We start from the raw sequence: 27,212 nt of genomic DNA on the forward strand, positions 1-27,212 counted from the left end.
AGAGAACAGGACAACATTATAGAGAACAGGACAACATTACAATATAGAGGACAAGACAACATTACATTATAGAGAACAGGACAACATTATAGAGAACAGGACAACATTACATTATAGAGAACAGGACAACATTACATTATAGAGAACAGGACAACATTACATTATAGAGAACAGGACAACATTATAGAGAACAGGACAACATTACATTATAGAGGACAGGACAACATTCCATTATAGAGAACAGGACAACATTACATTATAGAGAACAGGACAACATTACATTATAGAGAACAGGACAACATTATATTATAGAGAACAGGACAACATTATAGAGAACAGGACAACATTATAGAGAACAGGACAACATTACATTATAGAGAACAGGACAACATTATAGAGGGCAGGACAACATTATAGAGAACAGGACAACATTATAGAGAACAGGACAACATTACATTATAGAGAACAGGACAACATTATAGAGAACAGGACAACATTATAGAGGGCAGGACAACATTATAGAGAACAGGACAACATTATAGAGGACAGGACAACATTACATTATAGAGAACAGGACAACATTACATTATAGAGGACAGGACAACATTACATTATAGAGAACAGGACAACATTACATTATAGAGAACAGGACAACATTATAGAGAACAGGACAACATTATAGAGAACAGGACAACATTACATTATAGAGGACAAGACAACATTACATTATATAGAACAGGACAACATTACATTATAGAGAACAGGACAACATTACATTATAGAGAACAGGACAACATTATAGAGAACAGGACAACATTACATTATAGAGAACAGGACAACATTATAGAGAACAGGACAACATTATAGAGAACAGGACAACATTACATTATAGAGAACAGGACAACATTATAGAGGGCAGGACAACATTATAGAGAACAGGACAACATTATAGAGAACAGGACAACATTACATTATAGAGAACAGGACAACATTACATTATAGAGGACAGGACAACATTACATTATAGAGAACAGGACAACATTACATTATAGAGAACAGGACAACATTATAGAGAACAGGACAACATTATAGAGAACAAGATAACATTACATTATAGAGAACAGGACAACATTACATTATAGAGAACAGGACAACATTATAGAGAACAGGACAACATTATAGAGAACAGGATAACATTACATTATAGAGAACAGGACAACATTACATTATAGAGAACAGGACAACATTATAGAGAACAGGATAACATTACATTATAGAGAACAGGACAACATTACATTATAGAGAACAGGACAACATTATAGAGAACAGGACAACATTATAGAGAACAGGATAACATTACATTATAGAGAACAGGACAACATTACATTATAGAGAACAGGACAACATTATAGAGAACAGGACAACATTACATTATAGAGAACAGGACAACATTATAGAGAACAGGACAACATTACATTATAGAGAACAGGACAACATTACATTATAGAGAACAGGACAACATTACATTATAGAGAACAGGACAACATTACATTATAGAGAACAGGACAACATTTTAGAGAACAGGATAACATTACATTATAGAGAACAGGACAACATTACATTATAGAGAACAGGACAACATTATAGAGAACAGGACAACATTACATTATAGAGAACAGGACAACATTACATTATAGAGGACAGGACAACATTACATTATAGAGAACAGGACAACATTACATTATAGAGAACAGGACAACATTACATTATAGAGAACAGGACAACATTACATTATAGAGAACAGGACAACATTACATTATAGAGAACAGGACAACATTATAGAGAACAGGACAACAATACATTATAGAGAACAGGACAACATTATAGAGAACAGGACAACATTACATTATAGAGGACAGGACAACATTACATTATAGAGAACAGGACAACATTACATTATAGAGAACAGGACAACATTACATTATAGAGAACATGACAACATTATAGAGAACAGGACAACATTATAGAGAACAGGACAACATTACATTATAGAGAACAGGACAACATTATAGAGAACAGGACAACATTATAGAGAACAGGACAACATTACATTATAGAGGACAGGATAACATTATAGAGAACAGGATAACATTACATTATAGAGAACAGGACAACATTACATTATAGAGAACAGGACAACATTATAGAGAACAGGACAACATTACATTATAGAGAACAGGACAACATTATAGAGAACAGGACAACATTACATTATAGAGAACAGGACAACATTACATTATAGAGAACAGGACAACATTACATTATAGAGAACAGGACAACATTACATTATAGAGAACAGGACAACATTATAGAGAACAGGATAACATTACATTATAGAGAACAGGACAACATTACATTATAGAGAACAGGACAACATTATAGAGAACAGGACAACATTACATTATAGAGAACAGGACAACATTACATTATAGAGGACAGGACAACATTACATTATAGAGAACAGGACAACATTACATTATAGAGAACAGGACAACATTACATTATAGAGAACAGGACAACATTACATTATAGAGAACAGGACAACATTACATTATAGAGAACAGGACAACATTATAGAGAACAGGACAACAATACATTATAGAGAACAGGACAACATTATAGAGAACAGGACAACATTACATTATAGAGGACAGGACAACATTACATTATAGAGAACAGGACAACATTACATTATAGAGAACAGGACAACATTACATTATAGAGAACAGGACAACATTATAGAGAACAGGACAACATTATAGAGAACAGGACAACATTACATTATAGAGAACAGGACAACATTATAGAGAACAGGACAACATTATAGAGAACAGGACAACATTACATTATAGAGGACAGGATAACATTATAGAGAACAGGACAACATTATAGAGAACAGGACAACATTATAGAGAACAGGACAACATTATAGAGAACAGGACAACATTATAGAGAACAGGACAACATTATAGAGAACAGGACAACATTATAGAGAACAGGACAATATTATAGAGAACAGGACAACATTACATTATAGAGAACAGGACAACATTACATTATAGAGAACAGGACAACATTATAGAGAACAGGACAACATTATAGAGGACAGGACAACATTATAGAGAACAGGACAACATTATAGAGGCCAGGACAACATTATAGAGAACAGGACAACATTATAGAGAACAGGATAACATTACATTATAGAGAACAGGACAACATTATAGAGAACAGGACAACATTACATTATAGAGAACAGGACAACATTACATTATAGAGAACAGGACAACATTATAGAGAACAGGACAACATTATAGAGAACAGGACAACATTATAGAGAACAGGACAACATTATAGAGAACAGGACAACATTACATTATAGAGGACAGGACAACATTATAGAGAACAGGACAACATTATAGAGAACAGGATAACATTACATTATAGAGAACAGGACAACATTATAGAGAACAGGACAACATTATAGAGAACAGGATAACATTACATTATAGAGAACAGGACAACATTACATTAGAGAGAACAGGACAACATTATAGAGAACAGGACAACATTATAGAGAACAGGACAACATTACATTATAGAGAACATGACTACATTACATTATAGAGAACAGGACAACATTATAGAGAACAGGATAACATTATAGAGAACAGGACAACATTACATTATAGAGAACAGGACAACATTATAGAGAACAGGACAACATTATAGAGAACAGGACAACATTATAGAGGACATGTTAAAAGGAGAGAAGTATGAAGTCTGTGGAAGGAGATTGCACTCTGATCCACTAGTTAAGACAGGGGGAAAGATTTGTATTTATTATGGATCCCCATTACCTGCTGCCAAGTCCCTCAGGCCACTACTCCACCACCACCACATATCTACAGTACTACATACATGTGTATGTGTGTGGATTCTTCAAATTATGTTTGTGTTGCTTCACAGTCCCTGCTGTTCCATAAGGTGTATTTTGATCTGTTTTTTAAATCTGATTCTACTGCTGCATCAGTAACCTGATGTGGAATAGAGTTCCATGTAGTCATGGCTCTATGTAGTACTGTGGAATAGAGTTCCATGTAGCCATGGCTCTATGTAGTACTGTGGAATAGAGTTCCATGTAGCCATGGCTCTATGTAGTACTGTGGAATAGAGTTCCATGTAGTCATGGCTCTGTGTAGTACTGTGGAATAGAGTTCCATGTAGTCATGGCTCTATGTAGTACTGTGGAATAGAGTTCCATGTAGTCATGGCTCTATGTAGTGCTGTGGAATAGAGTTCCATGTAGTCATGGCTCTATGTAGTGCTGTGGAATAGAGTTCCATGTAGTCATGGCTCTATGTAGTGCTGTGCGCCTCCCACAGTCTGTTCTGGACTTGGGGACTGTGAAGAGACCTCTTGTGTCTTGTCTTGTGCGGTATGCATGGGTGTCCAAGCTGTGCCCCAGTAGTTCAAACAGACAGCTCAGTGCATTCAACATGTCAATACCTCTCATAAATACAAGTAGTGATGAAGTCAATCTCTCCTCCACTTTGAGCCAGGAGAGATTGACATGCATATTATTAATATTAGCTCTCTGTGTACATCTAAGGGCCAGCCATGCTGCCCTGTTCTGAGACAATTGTAATTGAAGTCCTTTTTTGTGGCACCTGACCACACAACTGAACAGTAGTCCACGTGCGACAAAACTAGGGCCTGTAGGACCTGCCTTGTTAATAATGCTGTTAAGAAGGCAGAGCAGCGCTTTATTATGGACAGACTTCTCCCCATCCTAGCTACTGTTGTATCAATATGTTTTGACCATGACAGTTTATTAAAATCCAGGGTTACTCCAAGCAGTTTAGTCACCTCAACTTGCTCAATTTCCACATCATTTATTACAAGATTTAGTTGAGGTTTAGGGTTTAGTGAATGATTTATCCCAAATACAATGTTTTTAGTTGTAGAAATATGTAGGACTAACTTATTCCTTACTACCCATTCTGAAACTAACTGCAGCTCTTTGTTGAGTGTTGCAGTCATTTCAGTCGCTGTAGTAGCTGACGTGTATAGTGTTGAGTCATCCTCATACATAGACACACTGGCTTTACTCAAAGTCAGTGGCATGTCATTAGTAAAGATTGAAAAAAGTAAATGGGCCTAGACAGCTGCCCTGGGGAATTCCTGACTCTACCTGGATTATGTTGTAGAGGCTTCCATTAAAGAACACCCTCTGTGTTCTGTTAGACAGGTAACTCTTTATCCACATTACAGCAGGGGGTGTAAAGCCATAACACCCTCTGTGTTCTGTTAGACAGGTAACTCTTTATCCACATTATAGCAGGGGGTGTAAAGCCATAACACCCTCTGTGTTCTGTTAGCCAGGTAACTCTTTATCCACATTATAGCAGGGGGTGTAAAGCCATAACACCCTCTGTGTTCTGTTAGACAGGTAACTCTTTATCCACATTATAGCAGGGGGTGTAAAGCCATAACACCCTCTGTGTTCTGTTAGACAGGTAACTCTTTATCCATATTATAGCAGGGGGTGTAAAGCCATAACAAAAACGTTTTGCCAGCAGCAGACTATGATCGATAATGTCAAAATCCGCACTGAAGTCTAACAAAACAGCCTCCACAATCTTTTTATCATCAATTTCTCTCAGCCAGTCATCAGTCATTTGTGTAAGTGCTGTGCTTGTGGAATGTCCTTCTATATGCGTGTTGAAAGTCTGTTGTCAATTTGTTTACTGTGAAATAGCATTGAATCTGGTCAAACACCATTTTTTCCAGAAGTTTACTAAGGGTTGGTAACAGGCTGATTGGTCGGCTATTTGAGCCAGTAAAGGGGGCTTTACTATTCTTGGGTAGTGGAATGACTTTAGCTTCCCTCCAGACCTGAGGGCACAGCTCTCTAGTAGGCTTAAATTGAAGATATGGCAAATAGGAGTGGCAATATCGTCCGCTATTATCCTTAGTAATTTTCTATCCACGTTGTCAGATCCCGGTGGCATGTAATAGTTTTTTACCTCTTCCACGCTAACTTTAAGGAATTCAAAATTACAATTCTTGTCTTCCATAATTTGGTCAGATATACTTGGATGCGAAGTGTCAGCATTTGTTGCTGGCATGTCATACCTAAATTTGCTAATCTTGCCAATGAAAAATCATTAAAGTAGTTGCCAATATCAGTTGGTTTTGTGATGAATGAGCCATCTGATTCAATGAATGATGGAGCTGAGTTTGCCTTTTTTCCCTAAATGTAATTTAAGATGCTCCAAAGCTTTTTACTGCCATTCTTTATGTCATTTATCTGTGTTTCATAGTTTATGTTCTTCTTCTTTTATTCAGTTTAGTCAAATGATTCCTCCATTTGCAAAACGTTTGCCAATCGGTTGTGCAGCCAGACTTATTTGTTATTCCTTTTGCCTCATTCCTCTCAACCATACAGTTTTTTAATTTTTCATCGATTTAGCAGTTTTTACAGTCATTTTCCTAATGGGTGCATGCTTATTAGTCTAGAGGCGAAAGAAACGCACACCTATTTAGGTGAGGTGCTGGCTAGGGAACCGGAACAGTTAATGAAATAATGAAGAGCACTCTAGGAGCTCAAGACGCAACAATATTTATGTCCAATGTTTCGACAGACCAGCTGTCTTCATCAGGGTATAATGACAAACACTGCGGGGTGATTAATCTGACTATTTTTGTACCCCCTCTCCTTGAATTTTCTTTGCATCTCAGCCATACTTCTGTCGAAATCGGATTTGTTTTTTTACAAATTATTTTGATTCGACAGAATTAGCTGTAGGGCAAACCGTTTTTCAAGGGAAGTGGGTGACAACTATCAGCCCTCAACAAACTGTTACGATCTGTAGGTTTCCTTTAAAGATCAGTGTTTAGAACATTATCTTCCCACAAGATCAGAAGATTAAGGAAACTGATTTGACGTGTATCAGATTACATAGTACATCTCAGATGCTCAGAACAGGAGTTAAGAAAAGCATGGAATGCCTGGAGCTGTTTGGCATCACTCCTCCATAGAACACAAATATAATCAATGTACCGTTTCCAAATAATGATGTTATGCAAGAAATCATTTTTGAAAGGATTGAAAATTGACTGTTTCTCCATGTAACCCACATACAAATTAGCATAGTTAGGAGCCATGGGGGATCCCATAGCAGTACCCTTCGTCTGAATAAAGAAATCATTTAGAAACATGAAGTAGTTGTGTGTGAGTACCATTTCAGCCAATGTTATAATGCATCACTGGAAGGTAGTTCATTAGGGTCACCTTGCAGAAGAAAATGTTCCATAGCTTCAATACCGCCCTCGTGTGGAATATTAGTGTATAACGACTCAACATCAAAAGTAGCTAACAAAGTATTCTCAGGGAGAGGATCAAGAGATGAAATAATGTAGTTCATACTACTGGTGTCCTTTACAAAGGAGGGGAGCTGTTCTGAGACCATACTGCTGGTGTCCTTTACAAAGGAGGGGAGCGGTTCTGCGTCCATACTGCTGGTGTCCTTTAGGAGGGGAGCTGTTCTGAGACCATACTGCTGGTGTCCTTTACAAAGGAGGGGAGCTGTTCTGAGACCATACTGCTGGTGTCCTTTAGGAGGGGAGCTGTTCTGAGACCATACTGCTTGTGTCCTTTAGGAGGGGAGCTGGTCTGAGACCATACTGCTGGTGTCCTTTAGGAGTGGAGCTGTTCTGAGACCATACTGCTGGTGTCCTTTACAAAGGAGGGGATCTGTTCTGAGACCATACTGCTGGTGTCCTTTAGGAGGGGAGCTGTTCTGAGACCATACTGCTGGTGTCCTTTAGGAGGGGAGCTGTTCTGAGACCATACTGCTGGTGTCCTTTAGGAGGGGAGCTGTTCTGAGACCATACTGCTGGTGTCCTTTAGGAGGGGAGCTGTTCTGAGACCAAACTGCTTGTGTCCTTTAGGAGGGGAGCTGTTCTGAGACCATACTGCTGGTGTCCTTTAGGAGGGGAGCTGTTCTGAGACCATACTGCTGGTGGAGGAGATAGATTGCTAGCTAGCTAGCAGGGGTTATAATGAATGGAGGAGATAGATAGATAGCTAGCAGGGGTTATAATGACTAGATGAGATAGATAGCTAGCTAGCAGGGGTTATAATGAATGGATGAGATAGATAGCTAGCTAGCAGGGGTTATATTGACTAGAGGAGATAGCTAGCTAGCTAGCAGGGGTTATAATGAATGGGGGAGATAGATAGCTAGCTAGCTAGCAGGGGTTATAATGAATGGTTGAGATAGCTAGCTAGCATGGGTTATAATGAATGGTTGAGATAGATAGCTAGGGACCAGAAGGCCCCACAAAAATAGTAAACAAACTAAAATTAGTCCCCACAAGAAAATTGTATATTCTTAGGGGGTTTAGGGTTAAGGAATTAACAATTGGCCCAGCGTCGTCCGGGTTTGGCCAGGGTAGGCCTTCATTGTAAATTAGAATTTGTCGTTAACACTTGCCTAGTCAAATAAATTATTAATTATTTATGTATTTATGTTATTCAGGGTTAGGGTTAGGTTTAGGGTTTAAGGAAAATATGATTTTGAATGGGAATCAATTGTGTGTCCCCACAGGGTTAGTTAAACAAGACTGTGTGTGTATGTGAGTGTGTGTGCCTCCGTGTGTGTTCCTGATCATGTGTGTTTGGGGGGCATGGAGCTATGGCTGGATGGAGGATTGGAGGGATGGCTGGATGGAGGATTGGAGGGATGACTGGATGGCAGGATGGAGGGATGGCTGGGTGGAGGGATGACTGAGTGGAGGTAGGGATGGCTGCAGGGATGGATGGCTGGATGGAGGGATGAGGGAGGGATGGATGGATGGAGAGATGGATGGCAGGATGGAGGGATGGCTGGATGGAGGGATGGATGGAGGGATGGATGGCAGGATGGAGGGATGGCTGGATGGAGGGAAGGATGGAGGGATGGATGGCAGGATGGAGGGATGGCTGGATGGAGGGAGGGATGGCTGGATGGATGGAGGGATGTATGGATGGCAGGATGGAGGGATGGCTAGATGGAGGGATAGCTGGATGGAAGGATGACTGGATGGAGGCATGATGGAGGGATGGATGGCTGGATGGAGGGATGACTGGATGGAGGGATGACTGGATGGAGGGATGGATGGCTGGATGGAGGGATGACTGGTTGGAGGGATGACTGGGTAGAGGGAGGATGGAGGGATGGCTGGATGGCAGGATGGAGGGATGACTGGATGGAGGGATGGATGGCTGTGTTTCTCATGTCTTTCCTCAGCCTAGAGGAGTCTCTCTTTTCCCCCTCTTCCCCTCTGTCTTGGAGCTACTGTCCCTCTCTCTCGCTGGTTCAGGTAAAACACAGGATAGTATCACAGGTCAAGCCACCCCCCCCCCCCCCTCCCCCGCCGCCTGCTCCCTCCATGTCCCCCTGTGTGTGTGCTCCTGTATCCCTGCAAGGCTTATACCTGTCATGTATCTTCCTCTTATTTGGTTGATTGTTCTCAATGTTTCTACCTGCCTTCACCCTTCTCCTTCTCTCCCACCTCTCCCTCAACCACCCCCCAAACTCCCATATAAATGGCCTGTGTTTCTAGAGCCGTTGCTATGCCAACCGCCCTACTTTCTGTGGCTTGCGCTGTGGGAGCAGCTGACGGTCCTATCAGAACTTTTGTTCACTCTGCCTCCTCGTGGTTGCCATCGACTACTGCAGCCCTGGCAACAACCACATTTAGAGCCTCCCCTGATATCCTCTCCCTCGTGGTTGATGTTGTGTTCTCCTCGGGAGACCGAAAGCTTTGGCAGGAGGAACAACAGTTAAAGGAGCTAAATAACAGAAATAACAGCCAGCCATATTGTCAGATGATCAGCTATAATTTGAACAGAAAAGCTTTAGATAAAAAATCTGCATAGTCATCTATTACTGTTCTTTGGTGGAATTGTGGAGAAAAAAAAATCGGTACTGATCCAACACAATCCTTTCTAGACAGAGCACCATTTCTAAAGTCCTTCTCATAGTTGGAGGAGGTGTGCTCTATCCATTATCCATTAATGTTCATTCAATCAATCAATCAATCAATTAAAGGTATTGATAGAGCCCTTTTTACAACATCAGTTGTCGCATTCAATAAACTGCATGTGTGGAGCCAGTGCTAATGAACTAGAGGAAGAACATCTAGAGAGCTCTCTGCTTCCTGTTCTACACATCCCCTGGAGGAAGAACATCTAGAGACAGCTCTCTGCTTCCTGTTCTGCACATCCCCTAGAGGAAGAACATCTAGAGACAGCTCTCTGCTTCCTGTTCTACACATCCCCTAGAGGAAGAACATCTAGAGACAGCTCTCTGCTTCCTGTTCTGCACATCCCCTAGAGGAAGAACATCTAGAGACAGCGCTCTGCTTCCTGTTCTACACATCCCCTAGAGGAAGAACATCTAGAGACAGCTCTCTGCTTCCTGTTCTACACATCCCCTAGAGGAAGAACATCTAGAGACAGCTCTCTGCTTCCTGTTCTACACACACCTTTCTGAGCCCCAGTAACCCCTAACATCAGTCAGCCTGTAGGCATCACTCTGCCTGTCAAGTCTGGTGTTGTACATCAGGCTGGATGTAGAGGGAGTACAGTGACATTGTCCCTTGCTGCTGCTCTCGGGGCAGTTTTGTGTATTTTCCCCACTAATGTTTAAGGTTAGGATTGGGGGAGGGGAAGCTGATCCTGGACCACCTTTGGTGGTAAACTTTACCCCAGAGGGATTGTAGAGCAGGAGCAAAGCTGGTAGGTTATTGCTATTATTGCTATTATTACTATTGCTCAGCTTTTCACCTGAACCTGAGAATGCTCTGTCCTGATGCGTCATCTAGCTCACCTTCACAGATCCTAACATCAGTCAGCCTGGAGGAATCAGTCAGCCTGGAGGAGTCAGTCAGCCTGGAGGAATCAGTCAGCCTGGAGGCATCAGTCAGTCTGGAGGAATCAGTCAGCCTGGAGGAATCAGTCAGCCTGGAGGCATCAGTCAGCCTGGATGAATCAGTCAGCCTGGAGGAATCAGTCAGCCTGTAGGCATCAGTCAGTCTGGAGGAATCAGTCAGTCTGGAGTCGTCTGTCAGCCCGGTCAGATGTTGTAGAGCGCGGCTGTAGGCAGAGCTCCACCTTCATCACCACACCAATCTTCCATCAACCTGTACACCTGAGAATGCATCATGACTGCCTCTTGGATGACGCATGAAGGAGAATGAATCACTGAAGACTCTCACTCTCTATCGATAGAGGTGAGGAAGACGAGGAGGAGGAGGAAGGAGCAGCTAGAATCTGGCCCTTGAGTCTCTCCCCATGAGTTCATTCATTCATTCATTCATTCTCTGACCTGAGGTTACACAAAGTATTTTCCTCCCCTCCCCTCTCCTCTCCTCTCCTCACCTCCTCTCCTCACCTCCTCTCCTCCCCTCCTCTCCTCCTACTCTTCTCCCCTCCCCCCCTCCTCTCCTCACCTCCCCTCCTCTCCTCCTACTCTTCTCCCCTCCCCCCTCCTCTCCTCACCTCCTCTCCTCCTACTCTTCTCCCCTCCCCCCTCCTCTCCTCACCTCCTCCCCTCCTCTCCTCCTACTCACCTCTCCTCCCCTCCTCTCCTCTCCACCTCTCCACCTCTCCTCCTCTCCTCCTCCCCTCCTCTCCTCCTACTCTTCTCCCCTCCCCCCTCCTCTCCTCACCTCCTCTCCTCCTACTCTTCTCCCCTCCCCCCTCCTCACCTCCTCCTCTCCTCCTACTCTTCTCCCCTCCCCCCTCCTCTCCTCACCTCCCCTCCTCTCCTCCTACTCTTCTCCCCTCCCCCCCTCCTCTCCTCACCTCCCCTCCTCTCCTCCTACTCTTCTCCCCTCCCCCCTCCTCTCCTCACCTCCTCTCCTCCTACTCTTCTCCCCTCCCCCCTCCTCTCCTCACCTCCTCTCCTCCCCTCCTCTCCTCCTACTCACCTCTCCTCCCCTCCTCTCCTCTCCTCCTCTCCTCCTCCCCTCCTCTCCTCCTACTCTTCTCCCCTCCCCCCCTCCTCTCCTCACCTCCCCTCCTCTCCTCCTACTCTTCTCCCCTCCCCCCTCCTCTCCTCACCTCCTCTCCTCCTACTCTTCTCCCCTCCCCCCTCCTCTCCTCACCTCCTCTCCTCCCCTCCTCTCCTCCTACTCACCTCTCCTCCCCTCCTCTCCTCTCCACCTCTCCACCTCTCCTCCTCTCCTCCTCCCCTCCTCTCCTCCTACTCTTCTCCCCTCCCCCCTCCTCTCCTCACCTCCTCTCCTCCTACTCTTCTCCCCTCCCCCCTCCTCACCTCCTCCTCTCCTCCTACTCTTCTCCCCTCCCCCCTCCTCTCCTCACCTCCCCTCCTCTCCTCCTACTCTTCTCCCCTCCCCCCCTCCTCTCCTCACCTCCCCTCCTCTCCTCCTACTCTTCTCCCCTCCCCCCTCCTCTCCTCACCTCCTCTCCTCCTACTCTTCTCCCCTCCCCCCTCCTCTCCTCACCTCCTCTCCTCCCCTCCTCTCCTCCTACTCACCTCTCCTCCCCTCCTCTCCTCTCCTCCTCTCCTCCTCCCCTCCTCTCCTCCTACTCTTCTCCCCTCCCCCCCTCCTCTCCTCACCTCCCCTCCTCTCCTCCTACTCTTCTCCCCCCCTCCTCTCCTCACCTCCTCTCCTGCTACTCTTCTCCCCTCCCCCCTCCTCTCCTCTCCTCACCTCCTCTCCTCCCCTCCTCTCCTCCTAATCACCTCTCCTCCCCTCCTCTCCTCTCCACCTCTCCTCCTCTCCTCCTCCCCTCCTCCTACTCTTCTCCCCTCCCCCCCTCCTCTCCTCACCTCCCCTCCTCTCCTCCTACTCTTCTCCCCTCCCCCCTCCTCTCCTCACCTCCTCTCCTCCTACTCTTCTCCCCTCCCCCCTCCTCTCCTCACCTCCTCCCCTCCTCTCCTCCTACTCACCTCTCCTCCCCTCCTCTCCTCTCCACCTCTCCACCTCTCCTCCTCTCCTCCTCCCCTCCTCTCCTCCTACTCTTCTCCCCTCCCCCCTCCTCTCCTCACCTCCTCTCCTCCTACTCTTCTCCCCTTCCCCCTCCTCACCTCCTCCTCTCCTCCTACTCTTCTCCCCTCCCCCCTCCTCTCCTCACCTCCCCTCCTCCTACTCTTCTCCCCTCCCCCCCTCCTCTCCTCACCTCCCCTCCTCTCCTCCTACTCTTCTCCCCTCCCCCCTCCTCTCCTCACCTCCTCTCCTCCTACTCTTCTCCCCTCCCCCCTCCTCTCCTCACCTCCTCTCCTCCCCTCCTCTCCTCCTACTCACCTCTCCTCCCCTCCTCTCCTCTCCTCCTCTCCTCCTCCCCTCCTCTCCTCCTACTCTTCTCCCCTCCCCCCCTCCTCTCCTCACCTCCCCTCCTCTCCTCCTACTCTTCTCCCCCCCCTCCTCTCCTCACCTCCTCTCCTGCTACTCTTCTCCCCTCCCCCCTCCTCTCCTCTCCTCACCTCCTCTCCTCCCCTCCTCTCCTCCTAATCACCTCTCCTCCCCTCCTCTCCTCTCCACCTCTCCTCCTCTCCTCCTCCCCTCCTCCTACTCTTCTCCCCTCCCCCCTCCTCTCCTCCCCTCCTCTCCTCCTACTCTTCTCCCCTCCCCCCTCCTCTCCTCACCTCCTCTCCTCCTACTCTTCTCCCCTCCCCCCTCCTCTCCTCACCTCCTCCCCTCCTCTCCTCCTACTCACCTCTCCTCCCCTCCTCTCCTCTCCACCTCTCCACCTCTCCTCCTCTCCTCCTCCCCTCCTCTCCTCCTACTCTTCTCCCCTCCCCCCTCCTCTCCTCACCTCCTCTCCTCCTACTCTTCTCCCCTTCCCCCTCCTCACCTCCTCCTCTCCTCCTACTCTTCTCCCCTCCCCCCTCCTCTCCTCACCTCCCCTCCTCCTACTCTTCTCCCCTCCCCCCCTCCTCTCCTCACCTCCCCTCCTCTCCTCCTACTCTTCTCCCCTCCCCCCTCCTCTCCTCACCTCCTCTCCTCCTACTCTTCTCCCCTCCCCCCTCCTCTCCTCACCTCCTCTCCTCCCCTCCTCTCCTCCTACTCACCTCTCCTCCCCTCCTCTCCTCTCCTCCTCTCCTCCTCCCCTCCTCTCCTCCTACTCTTCTCCCCTCCCCCCCTCCTCTCCTCACCTCCCCTCCTCTCCTCCTACTCTTCTCCCCCCCCCTCCTCTCCTCACCTCCTCTCCTGCTACTCTTCTCCCCTCCCCCCTCCTCTCCTCTCCTCACCTCCTCTCCTCCCCTCCTCTCCTCCTAATCACCTCTCCTCCCCTCCTCTCCTCTCCACCTCTCCTCCTCTCCTCCTCCCCTCCTCCTACTCTTCTCCCCTCCCCCCTCCTCTCCTCACCTCCCCTCCTCTCCTCCTACTCTTCTCCCCTCCCCCCCTCCTCTCCTCACCTCCCCTCCTCTCCTCCTACTCTTCTCCCCTCCCCCCCTCCTCTCCTCACCTCCCCTCCTCTCCTCCTACTCACTTCTCCTCCCCTCCTCTCCTCTCCTCCTACTCTGCTCCCCTCCATCTCTCCTCCTCTCCTCACCTCCATCTCTCCTCTCCTCCTACTCTCCTCCCCTCCTCGCCTCCTCTCCTCCTCTCCTCTCCTCCTCTCCTCACCTCCTACTCTCCTCCTCTCCACCTCTCCTCCTCTCCTCCCCACCTTTCCTCCTACTCTCCTCCCCTCCTCTCCTCCTACTCTCCTCCTCTCCTCCCCACCTTTCCTCCTACCCTCCTCCCCTCCATCTCTCCTCTCCTCCTACTCTCCTCCCCTCTTCTTATAAAACATACAAGTGTTATTGTCACGTTCGTCATAACGAGGAGACCAAGGCACAGTGTGAGATGAATACATTCTTCTTTATTTAAACGAACTAACAAAATACCAAATGAACGTGAAGCTAAAAACACGAGTGCTGACATGCAACTATACATAGACAATAACACACAAAACCAAAATGGAAAATGGCAACCTAAATAGGATCCCCAATCAGAAACAACGATAAACAGCTGCCTATGATTGGGAACCAATTCGGGCCACCATAGACCTATATATACCTAGACATACAACAAAAAAACATAGATGTACAAAAACCCTAGACAAGAAGAAACACACATTCCACCCTCGTCAAACCCTGACCTAACCAAAATAATAAAGAAAACAAAGATAACTAAGGTCAGGGCAGGACAGTTATACATGGGTTTAAAGATTAACTTCTTGTCAATCCAACCACAGTATCAGATTTCAAAAAGGCTTTATGGTGAACGCATACCATGCGATTATCTGAGAACAGCAACAAATCATTACAAAGAGTTACCAGCCAAGTAGAGGAGTTACACAAGTCAGAAATAGCGATAAAACTAATCACTTACCTTTGATGATCTTCATATGGTTGCACTCAAAAGACTCCCATTTACTCAATAAATGTTGGTTTTGTTCGATAAAGTCCCTCTTTATATCCAAAAACCTCAGTTTTGTTCGCGCATTTTGTTCAGTGATCCACAGGCTCAAACAACAGGCAGACAAAAAATCCAAATAGTATCCGTAAAGTTCGTAGAAACATTTCAAACGATGTTTATAATCAATCCTCAGGTTGTTTTTAGCCTAAATAAACAATAATATTTCAACCGGACAATAACGTTGTCAATATAAAAGGTAAACAAGTAAGGCGTGTTCTCGGTCTCGCGCATGAAAAACCTCTGGGACACTGTAGGGTCCAATCATTCAGACTGGTCTTACTCCCTCATTTTTCAGAATAAAAGCCTGAAACAATTTCTAAAGACTGTTGACATCTAGTGGAAGCCATAGGAAGTGCAATTTGAGTCCTAAATCAATGCATACTGTAATGGCATTCAATAGAAAACTACAAACATAAAAAAAATCCCACTTCCTGGATGGATTTTTCTCAGGTTTTCACCTGCCAAATCACTTCTGTTATACTCACAGACATTATTTTAACAGTTTTGGAAACGTTAGAGTGTTCGCTATCCAAATCTACCAATTATATGCATATCCTAGCTTCTGGGCCTGAGTAGCAGGCAGTTTACTTTGGGCATGCTTTTCATCCGGAGGTGAAAATAGTGCCCCCTACCTTAGTGAAGTTAAACAGTTGACACACCTCCTCCTCCCCTCCTCTCTCTCTCTGTTTCTGTCGCTGGTCCAAGTGTCTGTCTGCTTGTTTGTCCGTCTGCCTGGCTATCTCTCTGTCTGCTTGTCTGTCCATCTGCCTCTATGTCAGTATTTTTGAGACCTACTTCTGTCTGTGTCTTCTTCAAATTACACAAAACCTACAGTTCAATACACCTTTAAATGAACATCCTCAGAATTGTAGGTGAACAGAATTCTGGACAGACAGACAGACCGTTTTTGGGGTCGTTGCTTGTATCCTTCCTGTCCCAAGGCATTGCCCTCACTCTCTAAGAGGTACCAGAGTGACACCTGTGTACATATGATATATGATATATGGTATATCATATATGGCATATGATATATGGTAAATGATATATGCACGTCACCAATGCCAGATCTGGGGTGCGTTCAGTTCGATTAAACTTTTGGTTCGTTGCGTGACGGTTTGTCCTCAACGACCCGTTTCCCCAAAACAGTGCTCACCGTTCTACAACAGCCTTTGTGGTACGTGATCAATATGAATGTTTGAAATTACCTGAGCAGCACTCACCATACTCAATCTCCATCTGGGCCACTATAATCACACCGTCATTCAACTGGTCGTTCAGGACAGTACCTTTTTCATTTAATTAAACATTGCGCACTGTTCTGTTGTGCTGAACGCTATGATCCCGCCTCCACATGCCCCACCTTTAGAGTGTTATACATCCTGGGTCTGGACCAATCATATGTCAGTATTAAAATGGATATAAGTACTCCACTGATACACAATTGGTATCATTCCATTATTCATTTCTCCATCTTCTGTAACACTCTAAATGTGTGATTTCCTTTTGATTTACGATTCTCCTCTCCTGTCTTTTTGTGTTTTGTGTGAAATTATGTTTGTGTATGCTCTATCTATCTATCTATCTATCTATCTATCTATCTATCTATCTATCTCTCTCTCTCTCTCTCTCTCTCTCTCTCTCTCTCTCTCTCTCTCTCTCTCTCTCTCTCTCTCTCTCTCTGCGTTTATCTCTTTGTATCTCTCTCTCTCTTAATTGCTCTCTCTCTGTTGCTCTCTCTCTGTTGTGCTCTCTCTCTGTTGTGCTCTCTCTGTATCTCTCTCTCTGTTACTCTCTCTCTCTGTTGCGCTCTCTCTGTATCTCTCCCTCTCTCTCTCGATTGCTCTCTCTTTCTCTCTCTCTGTTTCACTCTCTCTAAATAGCTCTTGTTGTTGGTCTCTGTTTCTTTCTGTGACTAATCTTATCTCTGTTTTGCTCTTTCTCTTTCTCCCTCTTGTAGCCTCTTCTTTCCTCCTGACTTCTTCCTATCAGACAAAAGCCTTTCTGCTTTCCTTCGTTTTCCTTCCTTTCTTTCTTGCAGCTCAGTTCTTCTCCAATGTGCTGCTGTTTGTTGATATGTCACTCCTGGGTTTCTGTTTGTTGGTTCTGTAACCTTTAACCTTTGTTCATGCTATTAATGCTGTCGATTCTCTTCTGATACAGATGAATGTTCATCTGGTTTATACTTCTTTATACTTTGTTCTTTCTTTCTTTCTTTCTTCGTACCTCCCGTCTGTCTTCTCTGCAGCATCTATCATTTCTTTCTCTCCCCCTCCTCTCCTATCCTGTTGTGTACATTTGTTTGAAATGTTTTTATGTTTATTTTCCTGTCGGTAGATATTTTATAATGATATTCTTTAAGGTTTTTGACCCAGAATGTGTTGCAACTGAAGGGTGTTGATTTGCAGTAGAAGCCTCTAAGTGGTAGTTTACACTGCGGATACTGGCTTGGAAGAACCCTACATTCTCTCTCTCTCTGTTTAACGCACACACACACACACACACACACACATACACACACACACACACACACACACACACACACACACACACACACACACACACACACACACACACACACACACACACACACACACACACACACACACACAATACACACGCAATACACACACACACACACACACACACACACACACACACACACACACACACACACACACACACACACACACACACACACACACTACAATGTCATCTGGTCCTGTACATGGTACATGTCTGTCTATGTTACTTTCCATGTCTCTCTTTGTTACTATACTTGTCTGTCTCCTTTGTGTGTATTGGGGGTTAGGGGGTTTCACCATTAAACTAAGTTGCATGGGTATGATTTGTAGGAGCTAACGTCTCTGTGTATCCCAGACAGTAACAATCTTAAAACCAGACAGGGCTCTTACATTAAATATTCAGGATTGACACACCCTGGGCCTGAATCCATCGCTGGGCCCGTTCCATCCCTGAGCCTGACTCCATCCCTGAGCCTGACTCAATCCCTGGGCCTGAATCCATCCCTGGGCCAGAATCAATCCCTGGGCCTGACTCAATCCCTGGGCCTGACTCAATCCCTGGGCCTGCGTGTTTTAGAAGTCACCTCGTCCCTGAACCTCTCTCTCTTTCTGTGGAGTCTGGTCTAGCTGCAGTCAGACTCCCACCGCCTGCTTGGCTCCTGCCCTCAGCCCTGTGGTCACCCTGTCCTCTCTCTCTACAGGGGCGTGGGCAACAAGCCATGCAACAGTCCCAAGGGCCACCCCCCCGACGGACATTCCTCAGTCACCGATCTGGCCAACTCTCTCACCGGAGACATGGTCATGGTAAGACAACTTTTGTTGTAAGTTGGATAAATGCCCATGTAGTAACTAGGGTTCTATTTGGAACACAACCCTGATGACTTGCTCCAGACAGAGAGAGAGAGAGAGAGAGAGAGAGAGAGAGAGAGAGAGAGAGAGAGAGAGAGAGAGAGAGAGAGAGAGAGAGAGAGAGAGAGAGAGAGAGAGAGAGAGAGAGAGAGAGAGAGAGAGAGAGAGAGAGAGAGAGAGAGAGAGAGAGAGAGAGAGAGAGAGAGAGAGAGATGGAGAGGCTGGCTCCCATCACCTCCACTCCCGCTGTCTATAGTCATCAAAGGGCTGTGTGTGTGGGAGGGTGATGTGTGTACACGTGCCTGCATGCCTGAGTATATAGTTGAATCCTAAAACCCTTCTCTCCCTGCTCCTGGTGTTAATCCTCCATGATTTTACTATCACGTTATTTTTTTAATATGTGTGTTAAATTGTCAAAAAACAAACCAAAATCTAAATTCCACCTCTCCCCCCCATTAGCTGTCCCCGGGATCAGAGGATGACGATGGTGAAGGTGCTGTCAGTGAGAAGCTGGGACGGATCCAGTTCTCTGTTGGTTACAGCTTCCAGGACTCCACTCTGACCGTCAAGATCCTAAAGGTATCGGTGGCTCTATGTATCTCAGTTGTAAAGCCGGAATCATCCGTTTGATTCCTGCTGAGGACACTTTTGCGAAATTTTATGCAAAATTGTAAGTTGGATAAAAGTGCCAGTCACTTTTATGGCATATGTTGTTACAATTATTATTATGAAGGGCCAGGAGCTACCAGCCAAGGACTTCTCTGGGACCTCTGACCCCTTCGTCAAAATCTACCTGCTGCCTGACAAGAAGCACAAACTGGAGACCAAGATCAAGAGGAAGAACCTCAACCCTCACTGGAACGAGACCTTCCTGTTCGAAGGTACATTTACATGCTCTTCTCAATGCTCTTCTCAATACTCTCCTCAATGCTCTCCTCAATGCTCTTCTCAATGCTCTCCTCAAGGCTCTCCTCAATGCTCTCCTCAATGCTCTCCTCAATGCTCTCTTCAATGCTCTTCTCAATACTCTCCTCAATGCTCTCCTCAATGCTCTTCTCAATGCTCTCCTCAAGGCTCTCCTCAATGCTCTCCTCAATGCTCTCTTCAATGCTCTCCTCAAGGCTCTCTTCAATGCTCTCAATATTTTTTTCAATGCTCTTCTCAATGTATTTGCTATATTTTATGAAGTGTACACTCGTTCGGCAGAAGCCATAGTCATATGGGTCGAAATGAATTAAGGTTGAGGGTTAGGTTAAGGTTAGCTTTAGGAACGAGGATTAGGTTAAGGTTAGGTTTAGGAACGAGGGTTAGGTTAAGGTTAGGTTTAGTAATGAGGGTTAGGTTAAGGTTAGGTTTAGTAATGAGAGTTAGGTTAAGGTTAGGTTTAGGAATGGGGGTTAGGTTAAGGTTAGGTTTAGGAATGAGGTTTAGGTTAAGATTAGGTTTAGGAAAAAAGGTTAAATTTAGGTTTAGGAACTAGGGGTAGGTTAAGGTTGGGTTAAAGTTTGGTTTAGGAATGAGGGTTAGGTTAAGGTTAGATTTAGGAATGAGGGTTAGGTTAAGATTAGATTTAGGAATGAGGGTAAGGTTAAGATTAGGGTTAGGTTTAGGAATGAGGGTAAGGTTAAGGTGGGGGTTATGATGGCACCAACAGAAATGGTCGCCCTGTCGCTAGCTCCTAGCCAACTTGCCAGTATTTGATTTTTTTTGTGTGTTACAACTTACATTATTTGCTTAGAACATTTCTCACATTATTACCTACATCCAATTCCGAGTATTTTACTCACTAATGGTACTGTAACATACACTGTTTCACGGAAACTTGGCTCTCTCAGGATATACTTTCTGAGTCCTTACAGCCAGTTGGGTTCTGAGTTCATATCGTAGACAGGAATAAGGGTGGGGGTGTGTTTCATGATTAACTACTCATGGTGTGATTGTGATAACATACAGGAACCCCCGACCTAGAATACCTCACAATCAAATGCCGACCGTATTACCTCCCAAGAGAATTATCTTCAGTTATAGTCACAGCCGTGTATATTCCCCCTCAAGCCGAAACCACGACGGCCCTTAAAAGAACTTCACTGGACTTTATGCAAACTGGAAACCACATATCCTGAGGCTGCATTTATTGTAGCTGGGAATTTTAACAAAGAACATTTGAGAAAAACGCTACCGAAGTTTTATCAACACATTGACTGTAGTACTCGCGCTGCTAAAACACTCGACCACTGCTACTCCAACTTCCGGGATGCCTACAAGGCCCTCCCCCGCCCTCCCTTTGGCAAATCTGACATGACTTCATCTTGCTCCTCCCTTCCTATAGGCAGAAACTCAAATAGGAAGCACCCATGCTAAGGACAATTCAACACTGGTCTGACCAATCGGAAGATGGAGATGTTGTACCCACTGTCACTATTAAAACGTACCCTAACCAGAAACCGTGGATAGATGGCAGCATTTGCGCAAAACTGAAAGCGCGAACCATCGCATTTAACCAAGGCAAGGTGACTGGGAATATGGCATAGTACAAACAGTGTAGTTATTCCCTCCGCAAGGCAAAACATCAGAGACCAAGTGGAGTCGTAATTCAACGGCTCAGACACAAGACGTATGTGGCAGGGTCTACAGACAATCACAGACTACAAAGGGAAAACCAACCATGTCGCGGACACTGACGTCTTGCTTCCGGACCAACTAAACACCTTCTTCGCCCACTTTGAGAATAACACAGCCGACGTGAGTAAGACGTTTAAGCGTGTTAACCCACGCAAGGCTGCCGGCCCAGACGGCATCCATAGCCGCCTCCTCATGTGCAGACCAGCTGTCTGGTGTGTTTACGAACATATTCAATCTCTCACTATCCTAGTCTGCTGTCCCCACATGCTTCAAGATGGCCATCATTGTTCCTGTACCCAAGAAGGCAAAGGTAACTGAATTAAATTACTATCGCCTCATAGTAGTCACTTCTGTCATCATGAAGTGCTTTGAGAGGCTAGTCAAGGATCATATCACCTCTACCTTACCTGTCACCCTAGACCCACTTCAATTTGCTTACCGCCCCAATAGGTCCACAGACAATGCAATCGCCATCACACTGCCCTATCCCATCTCGACAAGAGGAATACCTATGTAAGAGTGCTGTTCATTGACTATAGCGCAGCCTTAAACACCATAACACCCTCCAAGCTCATCATCAAGCTCGAGGCCCTGGGTCTGATCCCCGCCCTATGCAACTGGGTCCTGGACAAAGAAACGGTAAGTACCCGTGGTAAGGACTGTTCAATATAGGTCTGACTAATCAGAATCTATATCCAATTGGTAGTTACAGTCTTGTCCCATCGCTGAAACTCCCCTACGGACTCGGGAGAGTTGAAGATTGAGAGCCATACGTCCTTGGAAACACGACCCTGCCAAACCGCACTGCATCTTGACACACTGCTCGCTTAACCCGGAAGCAAGACGCACCAATGTGTCGGAGAAAACACTGTCCAGCTGGCAACCAAAGTCAGCTTTCTGCTTTCAGGCAAAGGGCCCACCACAAGGAGTCGCTAGAGCTAGATAGGACAAGGAAATTCCGTCCAGCCAAACTCTCTCCTAACCCAGAAATCGAACCCGGGTCTGTAGTGATGCCTTAAGCACTGCGTTGCAGTGGGAGGCTGCTTCAAGATTGTTTTGATTAGACTCGAATATGTTCTGAGAATAACATTGACGTATACACTGACTCAGTGACGGGGTTCATCAGGAAGTGTATAGAGGATGTTGTTCCCACTGTGACTGGGTTCATCGGGAAGTGTATAGAGGATGTTGTTCCCACTGTGACTGGGTTCATCAGGAAGTGGATAGAGGATGTTGTTCCCACTGTGACTGGGTTCATCAGGAAGTGGATAGAGGGTGTTGTTCCTACAGTGACTGGGTTCATCAGGAAGTGTATAGAGGATGTTGTTCCCACTGTGACTGGGTTCATCGGGAAGTGTATAGAGGATGTTGTTCCCACTGTGGCTGGGTTCATCAGGAAGTGGATAGAGGATGTTGTTCCCACTGTGACTGGGTTCATCAGGATGTGGATAGAGGATGTTGTTCCTATAGTGACTAGGTTCATCAGGAAGTGTATAGAGGATGTTGTTCCCACTGTGACTGGGTTCATCAGGAAGTGTATAGAGGATGTTGTTCCCACTGTAACTGGGTTCATCAGGAAGTGGATAGAGGATGTTGTTCACACTGTGACTGGGTTCATCAGGAAGTGTATAGAGGATGTTGTTCCTACAGCGATGATTAGAACTTATCCAAAAACTGTGGATCGTGCAAAACTGAAGGCCCGAACCACTGCATTTAACCACAGCAAGGTGACTGGGAGCATGGATGAATACAAACAGTCCAGCTATGCCCTCAGTAAGGCAATCAAACAGGCAAAACATCAGTATGTGTACAAAGTGAAGTCACAATTCAACGTCTCAGACATGAGACTTAAAGTGGGAAGACAAGTATGTGAACCCTTTAGAATGACCTGGATTTCTGCATAAATTGGTCATAAAATGTTATCTGATATATGTCACAACAATAGACAGTCTGCTTAAACTAATAGCACACAAACAATTATAATTTTTTATGTCTTTATTGAACACACCGTGTAAACATTCACAGTGCAGGTTGGATGTCAACCCTTGGATTTAATAACAGGTTGACCCTCCTTTGGCAGCAATAACCTCAACCAAACGTCAGGAGGAATTTTGGACCATTCCTCTTTACAAAACTGTCTCAGTTCCACAATATTCTTGGGATGTCTGGTGTGAACCGCTCTCTTGAGGTCCTGCCACAGCATCTCAATCAAGTGGAGTTAACTGGAACAGTGGGTTAACTGCCTTGTTCCTACCCCACCCAAACCCGCCACCCTATGGGTCTCCCAATCACGGCCGAATGTGATACAGGAAATGAACCAGGGACTGCAGTGATGCCTCTTGCACTGAGATGCAGTAACTTTAGCTGAGCCATTCGAGTGGCCAACCTCAGGAGGCTGAAGAAATCCAGCTTGGCCCCTAAGGCCCTCACAAACTTTTACAGATGCACAATTGAAAGCATCCTGTCGGGCTGCATCACAGCCTGGTACAGCAACTGCACCGCCCACAACCGCAAGGCTCTCCAGAGGGTGTTGCAGTCTGCTCAACGCATCACCGGGGGCACACTGTCAGCCCTCCAGGACACATACAGCACCCGATGTCACAGGAAGGCCAAGAAGATCTTCAAGGACCTCAGCCACCCGAGCCAAAGCCTGTTCACCCCGTTATAATCCAAAAGGTGAGGTTGGTACAAGTGCATCAAATCTGGGACCGAGAGACTGAAAAACAACTTTGATCTCCATTAAACCGTTAAAGAGCCATCACTAGCCAGGCTCCGACAGGTGCCCTGAACTTAGTCACTGTTACTAGCCGGTGCTGCACCGCAAAGACTGTTGCCCTAGGTTCGTAGTCATTGAACATTGGTCACTTTAATAATGTTCCCATACCGTTTTACCCACTTCATATGTATATACTGTTTACATCCTATATACGGCGCCTTGGGAAAGTATTCAGACCCCTTGACTTTTTCCACGTTGTGTTTCATTACATCCTTATTCTTAAAATAGATTCAATTCTTTTTTTCCCTCATTTTTTCCCTCATCATCCCTCATCGTCCTCTTACTCAGTTGTGCACCGGTGCCTCCCACTCCTCTTTCTATTCTGTGGTTAGAGCCAGTTTGCACTGTTCTGTGAAGGGGCGTTGTATGAGATCTTCAGTTTCTTAGCAATTTCTGGCATGGAATTGCCTTAATTTCTCAGAACAAGAATAGACTGACGAGTTTCAGAAGAAAGTTCTTTGTTTCTGGTATTTTGAGCCTGTAATCAAATCCACAAATGCTGATGCTCCAGATACTCAACTAGTCTAAAGAAGGCCAGTTGTATTGCTTATTTAATTAGGACAACAGTTTTCAGCTGCGCTAACATAATTGCAAAAGGGTTTTCTAATGATCAATTAGCTTTTTAAAATGATGAACTTGGTTTAGCTAACACAATGTGCTATTGGAACACAGGAGTGATGGTTGCTGATAATGGGCCTCTGTACGCCTATGTAGATATTCCATAAAAAAATCTGCCCTTTCATTTGCAACATTAACAATGTCTGTATTTCTGATACATTTGATGTTATTTTAATGGACAAAAAAATTGATTTTCTAAAAAATAAGGGCATTTCTAAGTGACCCCAAACTTTTGAACGGTAGTGTATGTTTTTAAGGTTTAGGAATGAACGAGGGTTAGGTTAAGGTGCGGTTATAGTTACGGGTTAGCCACTAGGGTTAGGATAATGGTTAGGTTTAGGAACTAGGGTTAGGGTTAGGTTTAGGGTTAAGGTTAGGAATGAGGGTTAGGTTAAGGGTTGGGGTTAAGGTTAGGTTTAAGAAAGAGTGTTAGGTTAAGGTTAGGATTAAGGTTAGGTTTAGGAACAAGGGTTAGGTTAATGTTAGGTTTAGGAACAAGGGTTAGATTAAGGTTAAGGTTAGGTTACGTTTAGGATTAAGGTTAGGTTTAGGAACAAAGTTTAAAGTTGTTACTTTTTGGGGAACCCGACCAAATTCACTTAGAAATATTAGTTATAGATCTTATAGTTATAGATTTAAGAAGTGGTAGATCTGGTCTATGTGTGCTATTTCTATGCTTCCCGTTCTTAAGTTCCATCTTTATATATTTTACTTTCAGTTTTGTACACCAGCTTCAAACAGCTAAAAATACAATATTTTTTGATTATGATCAAGCTTTTATTATATATTTCACAGCGGTTTGGATGGTACAATGATTGTCTACACTATACTTGCTTGTTTTGTCATAAACTGAAATTAGGCAAACTAGTAGAATTTTATCAACCAGGAAATGGTGGAGCAATTTCTGGATAGTGCAGCTTTAATTTTTAGGTTAAGGTTTTGGAACGAGAGTTAGGTTAAGGTTAGGTATCGTTTCAGTATAGGGTTAGGGCTATAGGGTGTGTCCCCCGTGGGACGATTGAGCTAAATTGCGCTAATTTGATTAGGGTTAGGGTTAGTCTGATCCAATTTATAGTAGCTATTACAGTGAAATAATACATAATATTGTTGTAGGAGAGTGCACAGTTATGTACTTGAAAATGTATAAATAAACCAATTAGGCACATTTGGGCAGACTTGATACAACATTTTGAACAGTAATGCAATGGTTAATTGGATCAGTGTACAACTTTGTACATACACTGCTGCTATCTAGTGGCCAAAATCTAAAGTGTGCCTAAACTGCAATAATACACTGTGGCCTTTCTCTTGCATTTCAAAGATGAAATGATTTTGTTGTATTATCTTTCACTAGATATAACGTTTTATATTCTCCTACATTAATTTCACATTTCCACAAACTTCAAAGTGTTTCCTTTCAAATGGTATCAAGAATATGCATATCCTTGCTTCAGGTCCTGAGCTACAGGCAGTTAGAGTTGGGAATGTAATTTCAGGCGAAAATTGAAAAAAGGTCTGATTCTTTTTAACAATTTCTCTGTGTCTGTTTCGCTCTCTCTCTCTCCCTCCCCTCTCCCCCTCTCTCCTTCTCCCCCTTTCTCCCCCTTCCCTCCCTCCAGGTTTCCCATACGAGAAAGTGAGGGAGAGGACTCTGTACCTGCAGGTGTTGGACTTTGACCGGTTCAGTCGCAACGACCCCATCGGGGAGGTTTCCATCCCTCTCAACAAGCTCAGTGACCTGGGACACATGCAGACCTTCTGGAAGGAACTCAAACCCTGCATGGATGGAGCTGTAAGTAGGGGGGGAGGAGGGGAGGAGGAGGGGAGGGGAGGATAGGGGAGGAGGACGAGGAGGGGAGGGGAGGATAGGAGGAGGAGAGGAGGGGAGGATAGGGGAGAAGGAGGAGGAGGGGAGGAGGAGGATAGGGGAGGATAGAAGGAGGAGGGGAGGGGAGGATAGGGGAGGAGGATGTAGCTGTAAGGAGGGGGGAGGAGGATAGGGGAGGAGGAGGAGAAGGGGAGGGGATGATAGAAGGAGGAGGGGAGGGGAGGATAGGAGGAGGATGAGGGGAGGATAGGGGAGGAGGATGGAGCTGTAAGGCTGGAGAGGGAGAGGGGGAGGGAGAAGGGAGGAGGAGGGGAGGATAGGGGAAGATATGGGAGGAGGAGGGGAAGATAGGAGAGGACGAGGGGTAGATAGGGGAGGAGGAGGGTAGAATAGGAGGGAAGGATAGGGGAGGAGGATGGAGCTGTAAGGCTAGAGAGGGGGAGGGAGAGGG

General features: G+C 45.3%; 1 protein-coding gene across 1 annotated transcript in view; it reads left to right on the forward strand.

The window, feature by feature from the left end:
- Positions 1–27,212, forward strand: part of LOC139383416 (synaptotagmin-7-like) — a 128,039-nt gene that overhangs the window by 83,537 nt on the left and 17,290 nt on the right. The window contains exons 4-7 of the mRNA XM_071127959.1: positions 18,770–18,872; positions 19,377–19,496; positions 19,651–19,798; positions 26,553–26,725. Of these exons, the coding sequence (XP_070984060.1) occupies positions 18,770–18,872; positions 19,377–19,496; positions 19,651–19,798; positions 26,553–26,725 (544 nt within the window). The remainder of the gene's footprint in view (positions 1–18,769; positions 18,873–19,376; positions 19,497–19,650; positions 19,799–26,552; positions 26,726–27,212) is intronic.

This window comes from Oncorhynchus clarkii, chromosome 2, assembly GCF_045791955.1.
Source record: "Oncorhynchus clarkii lewisi isolate Uvic-CL-2024 chromosome 2, UVic_Ocla_1.0, whole genome shotgun sequence".
In the NCBI taxonomy this organism is placed as follows: domain Eukaryota; kingdom Metazoa; phylum Chordata; class Actinopteri; order Salmoniformes; family Salmonidae; genus Oncorhynchus; species Oncorhynchus clarkii.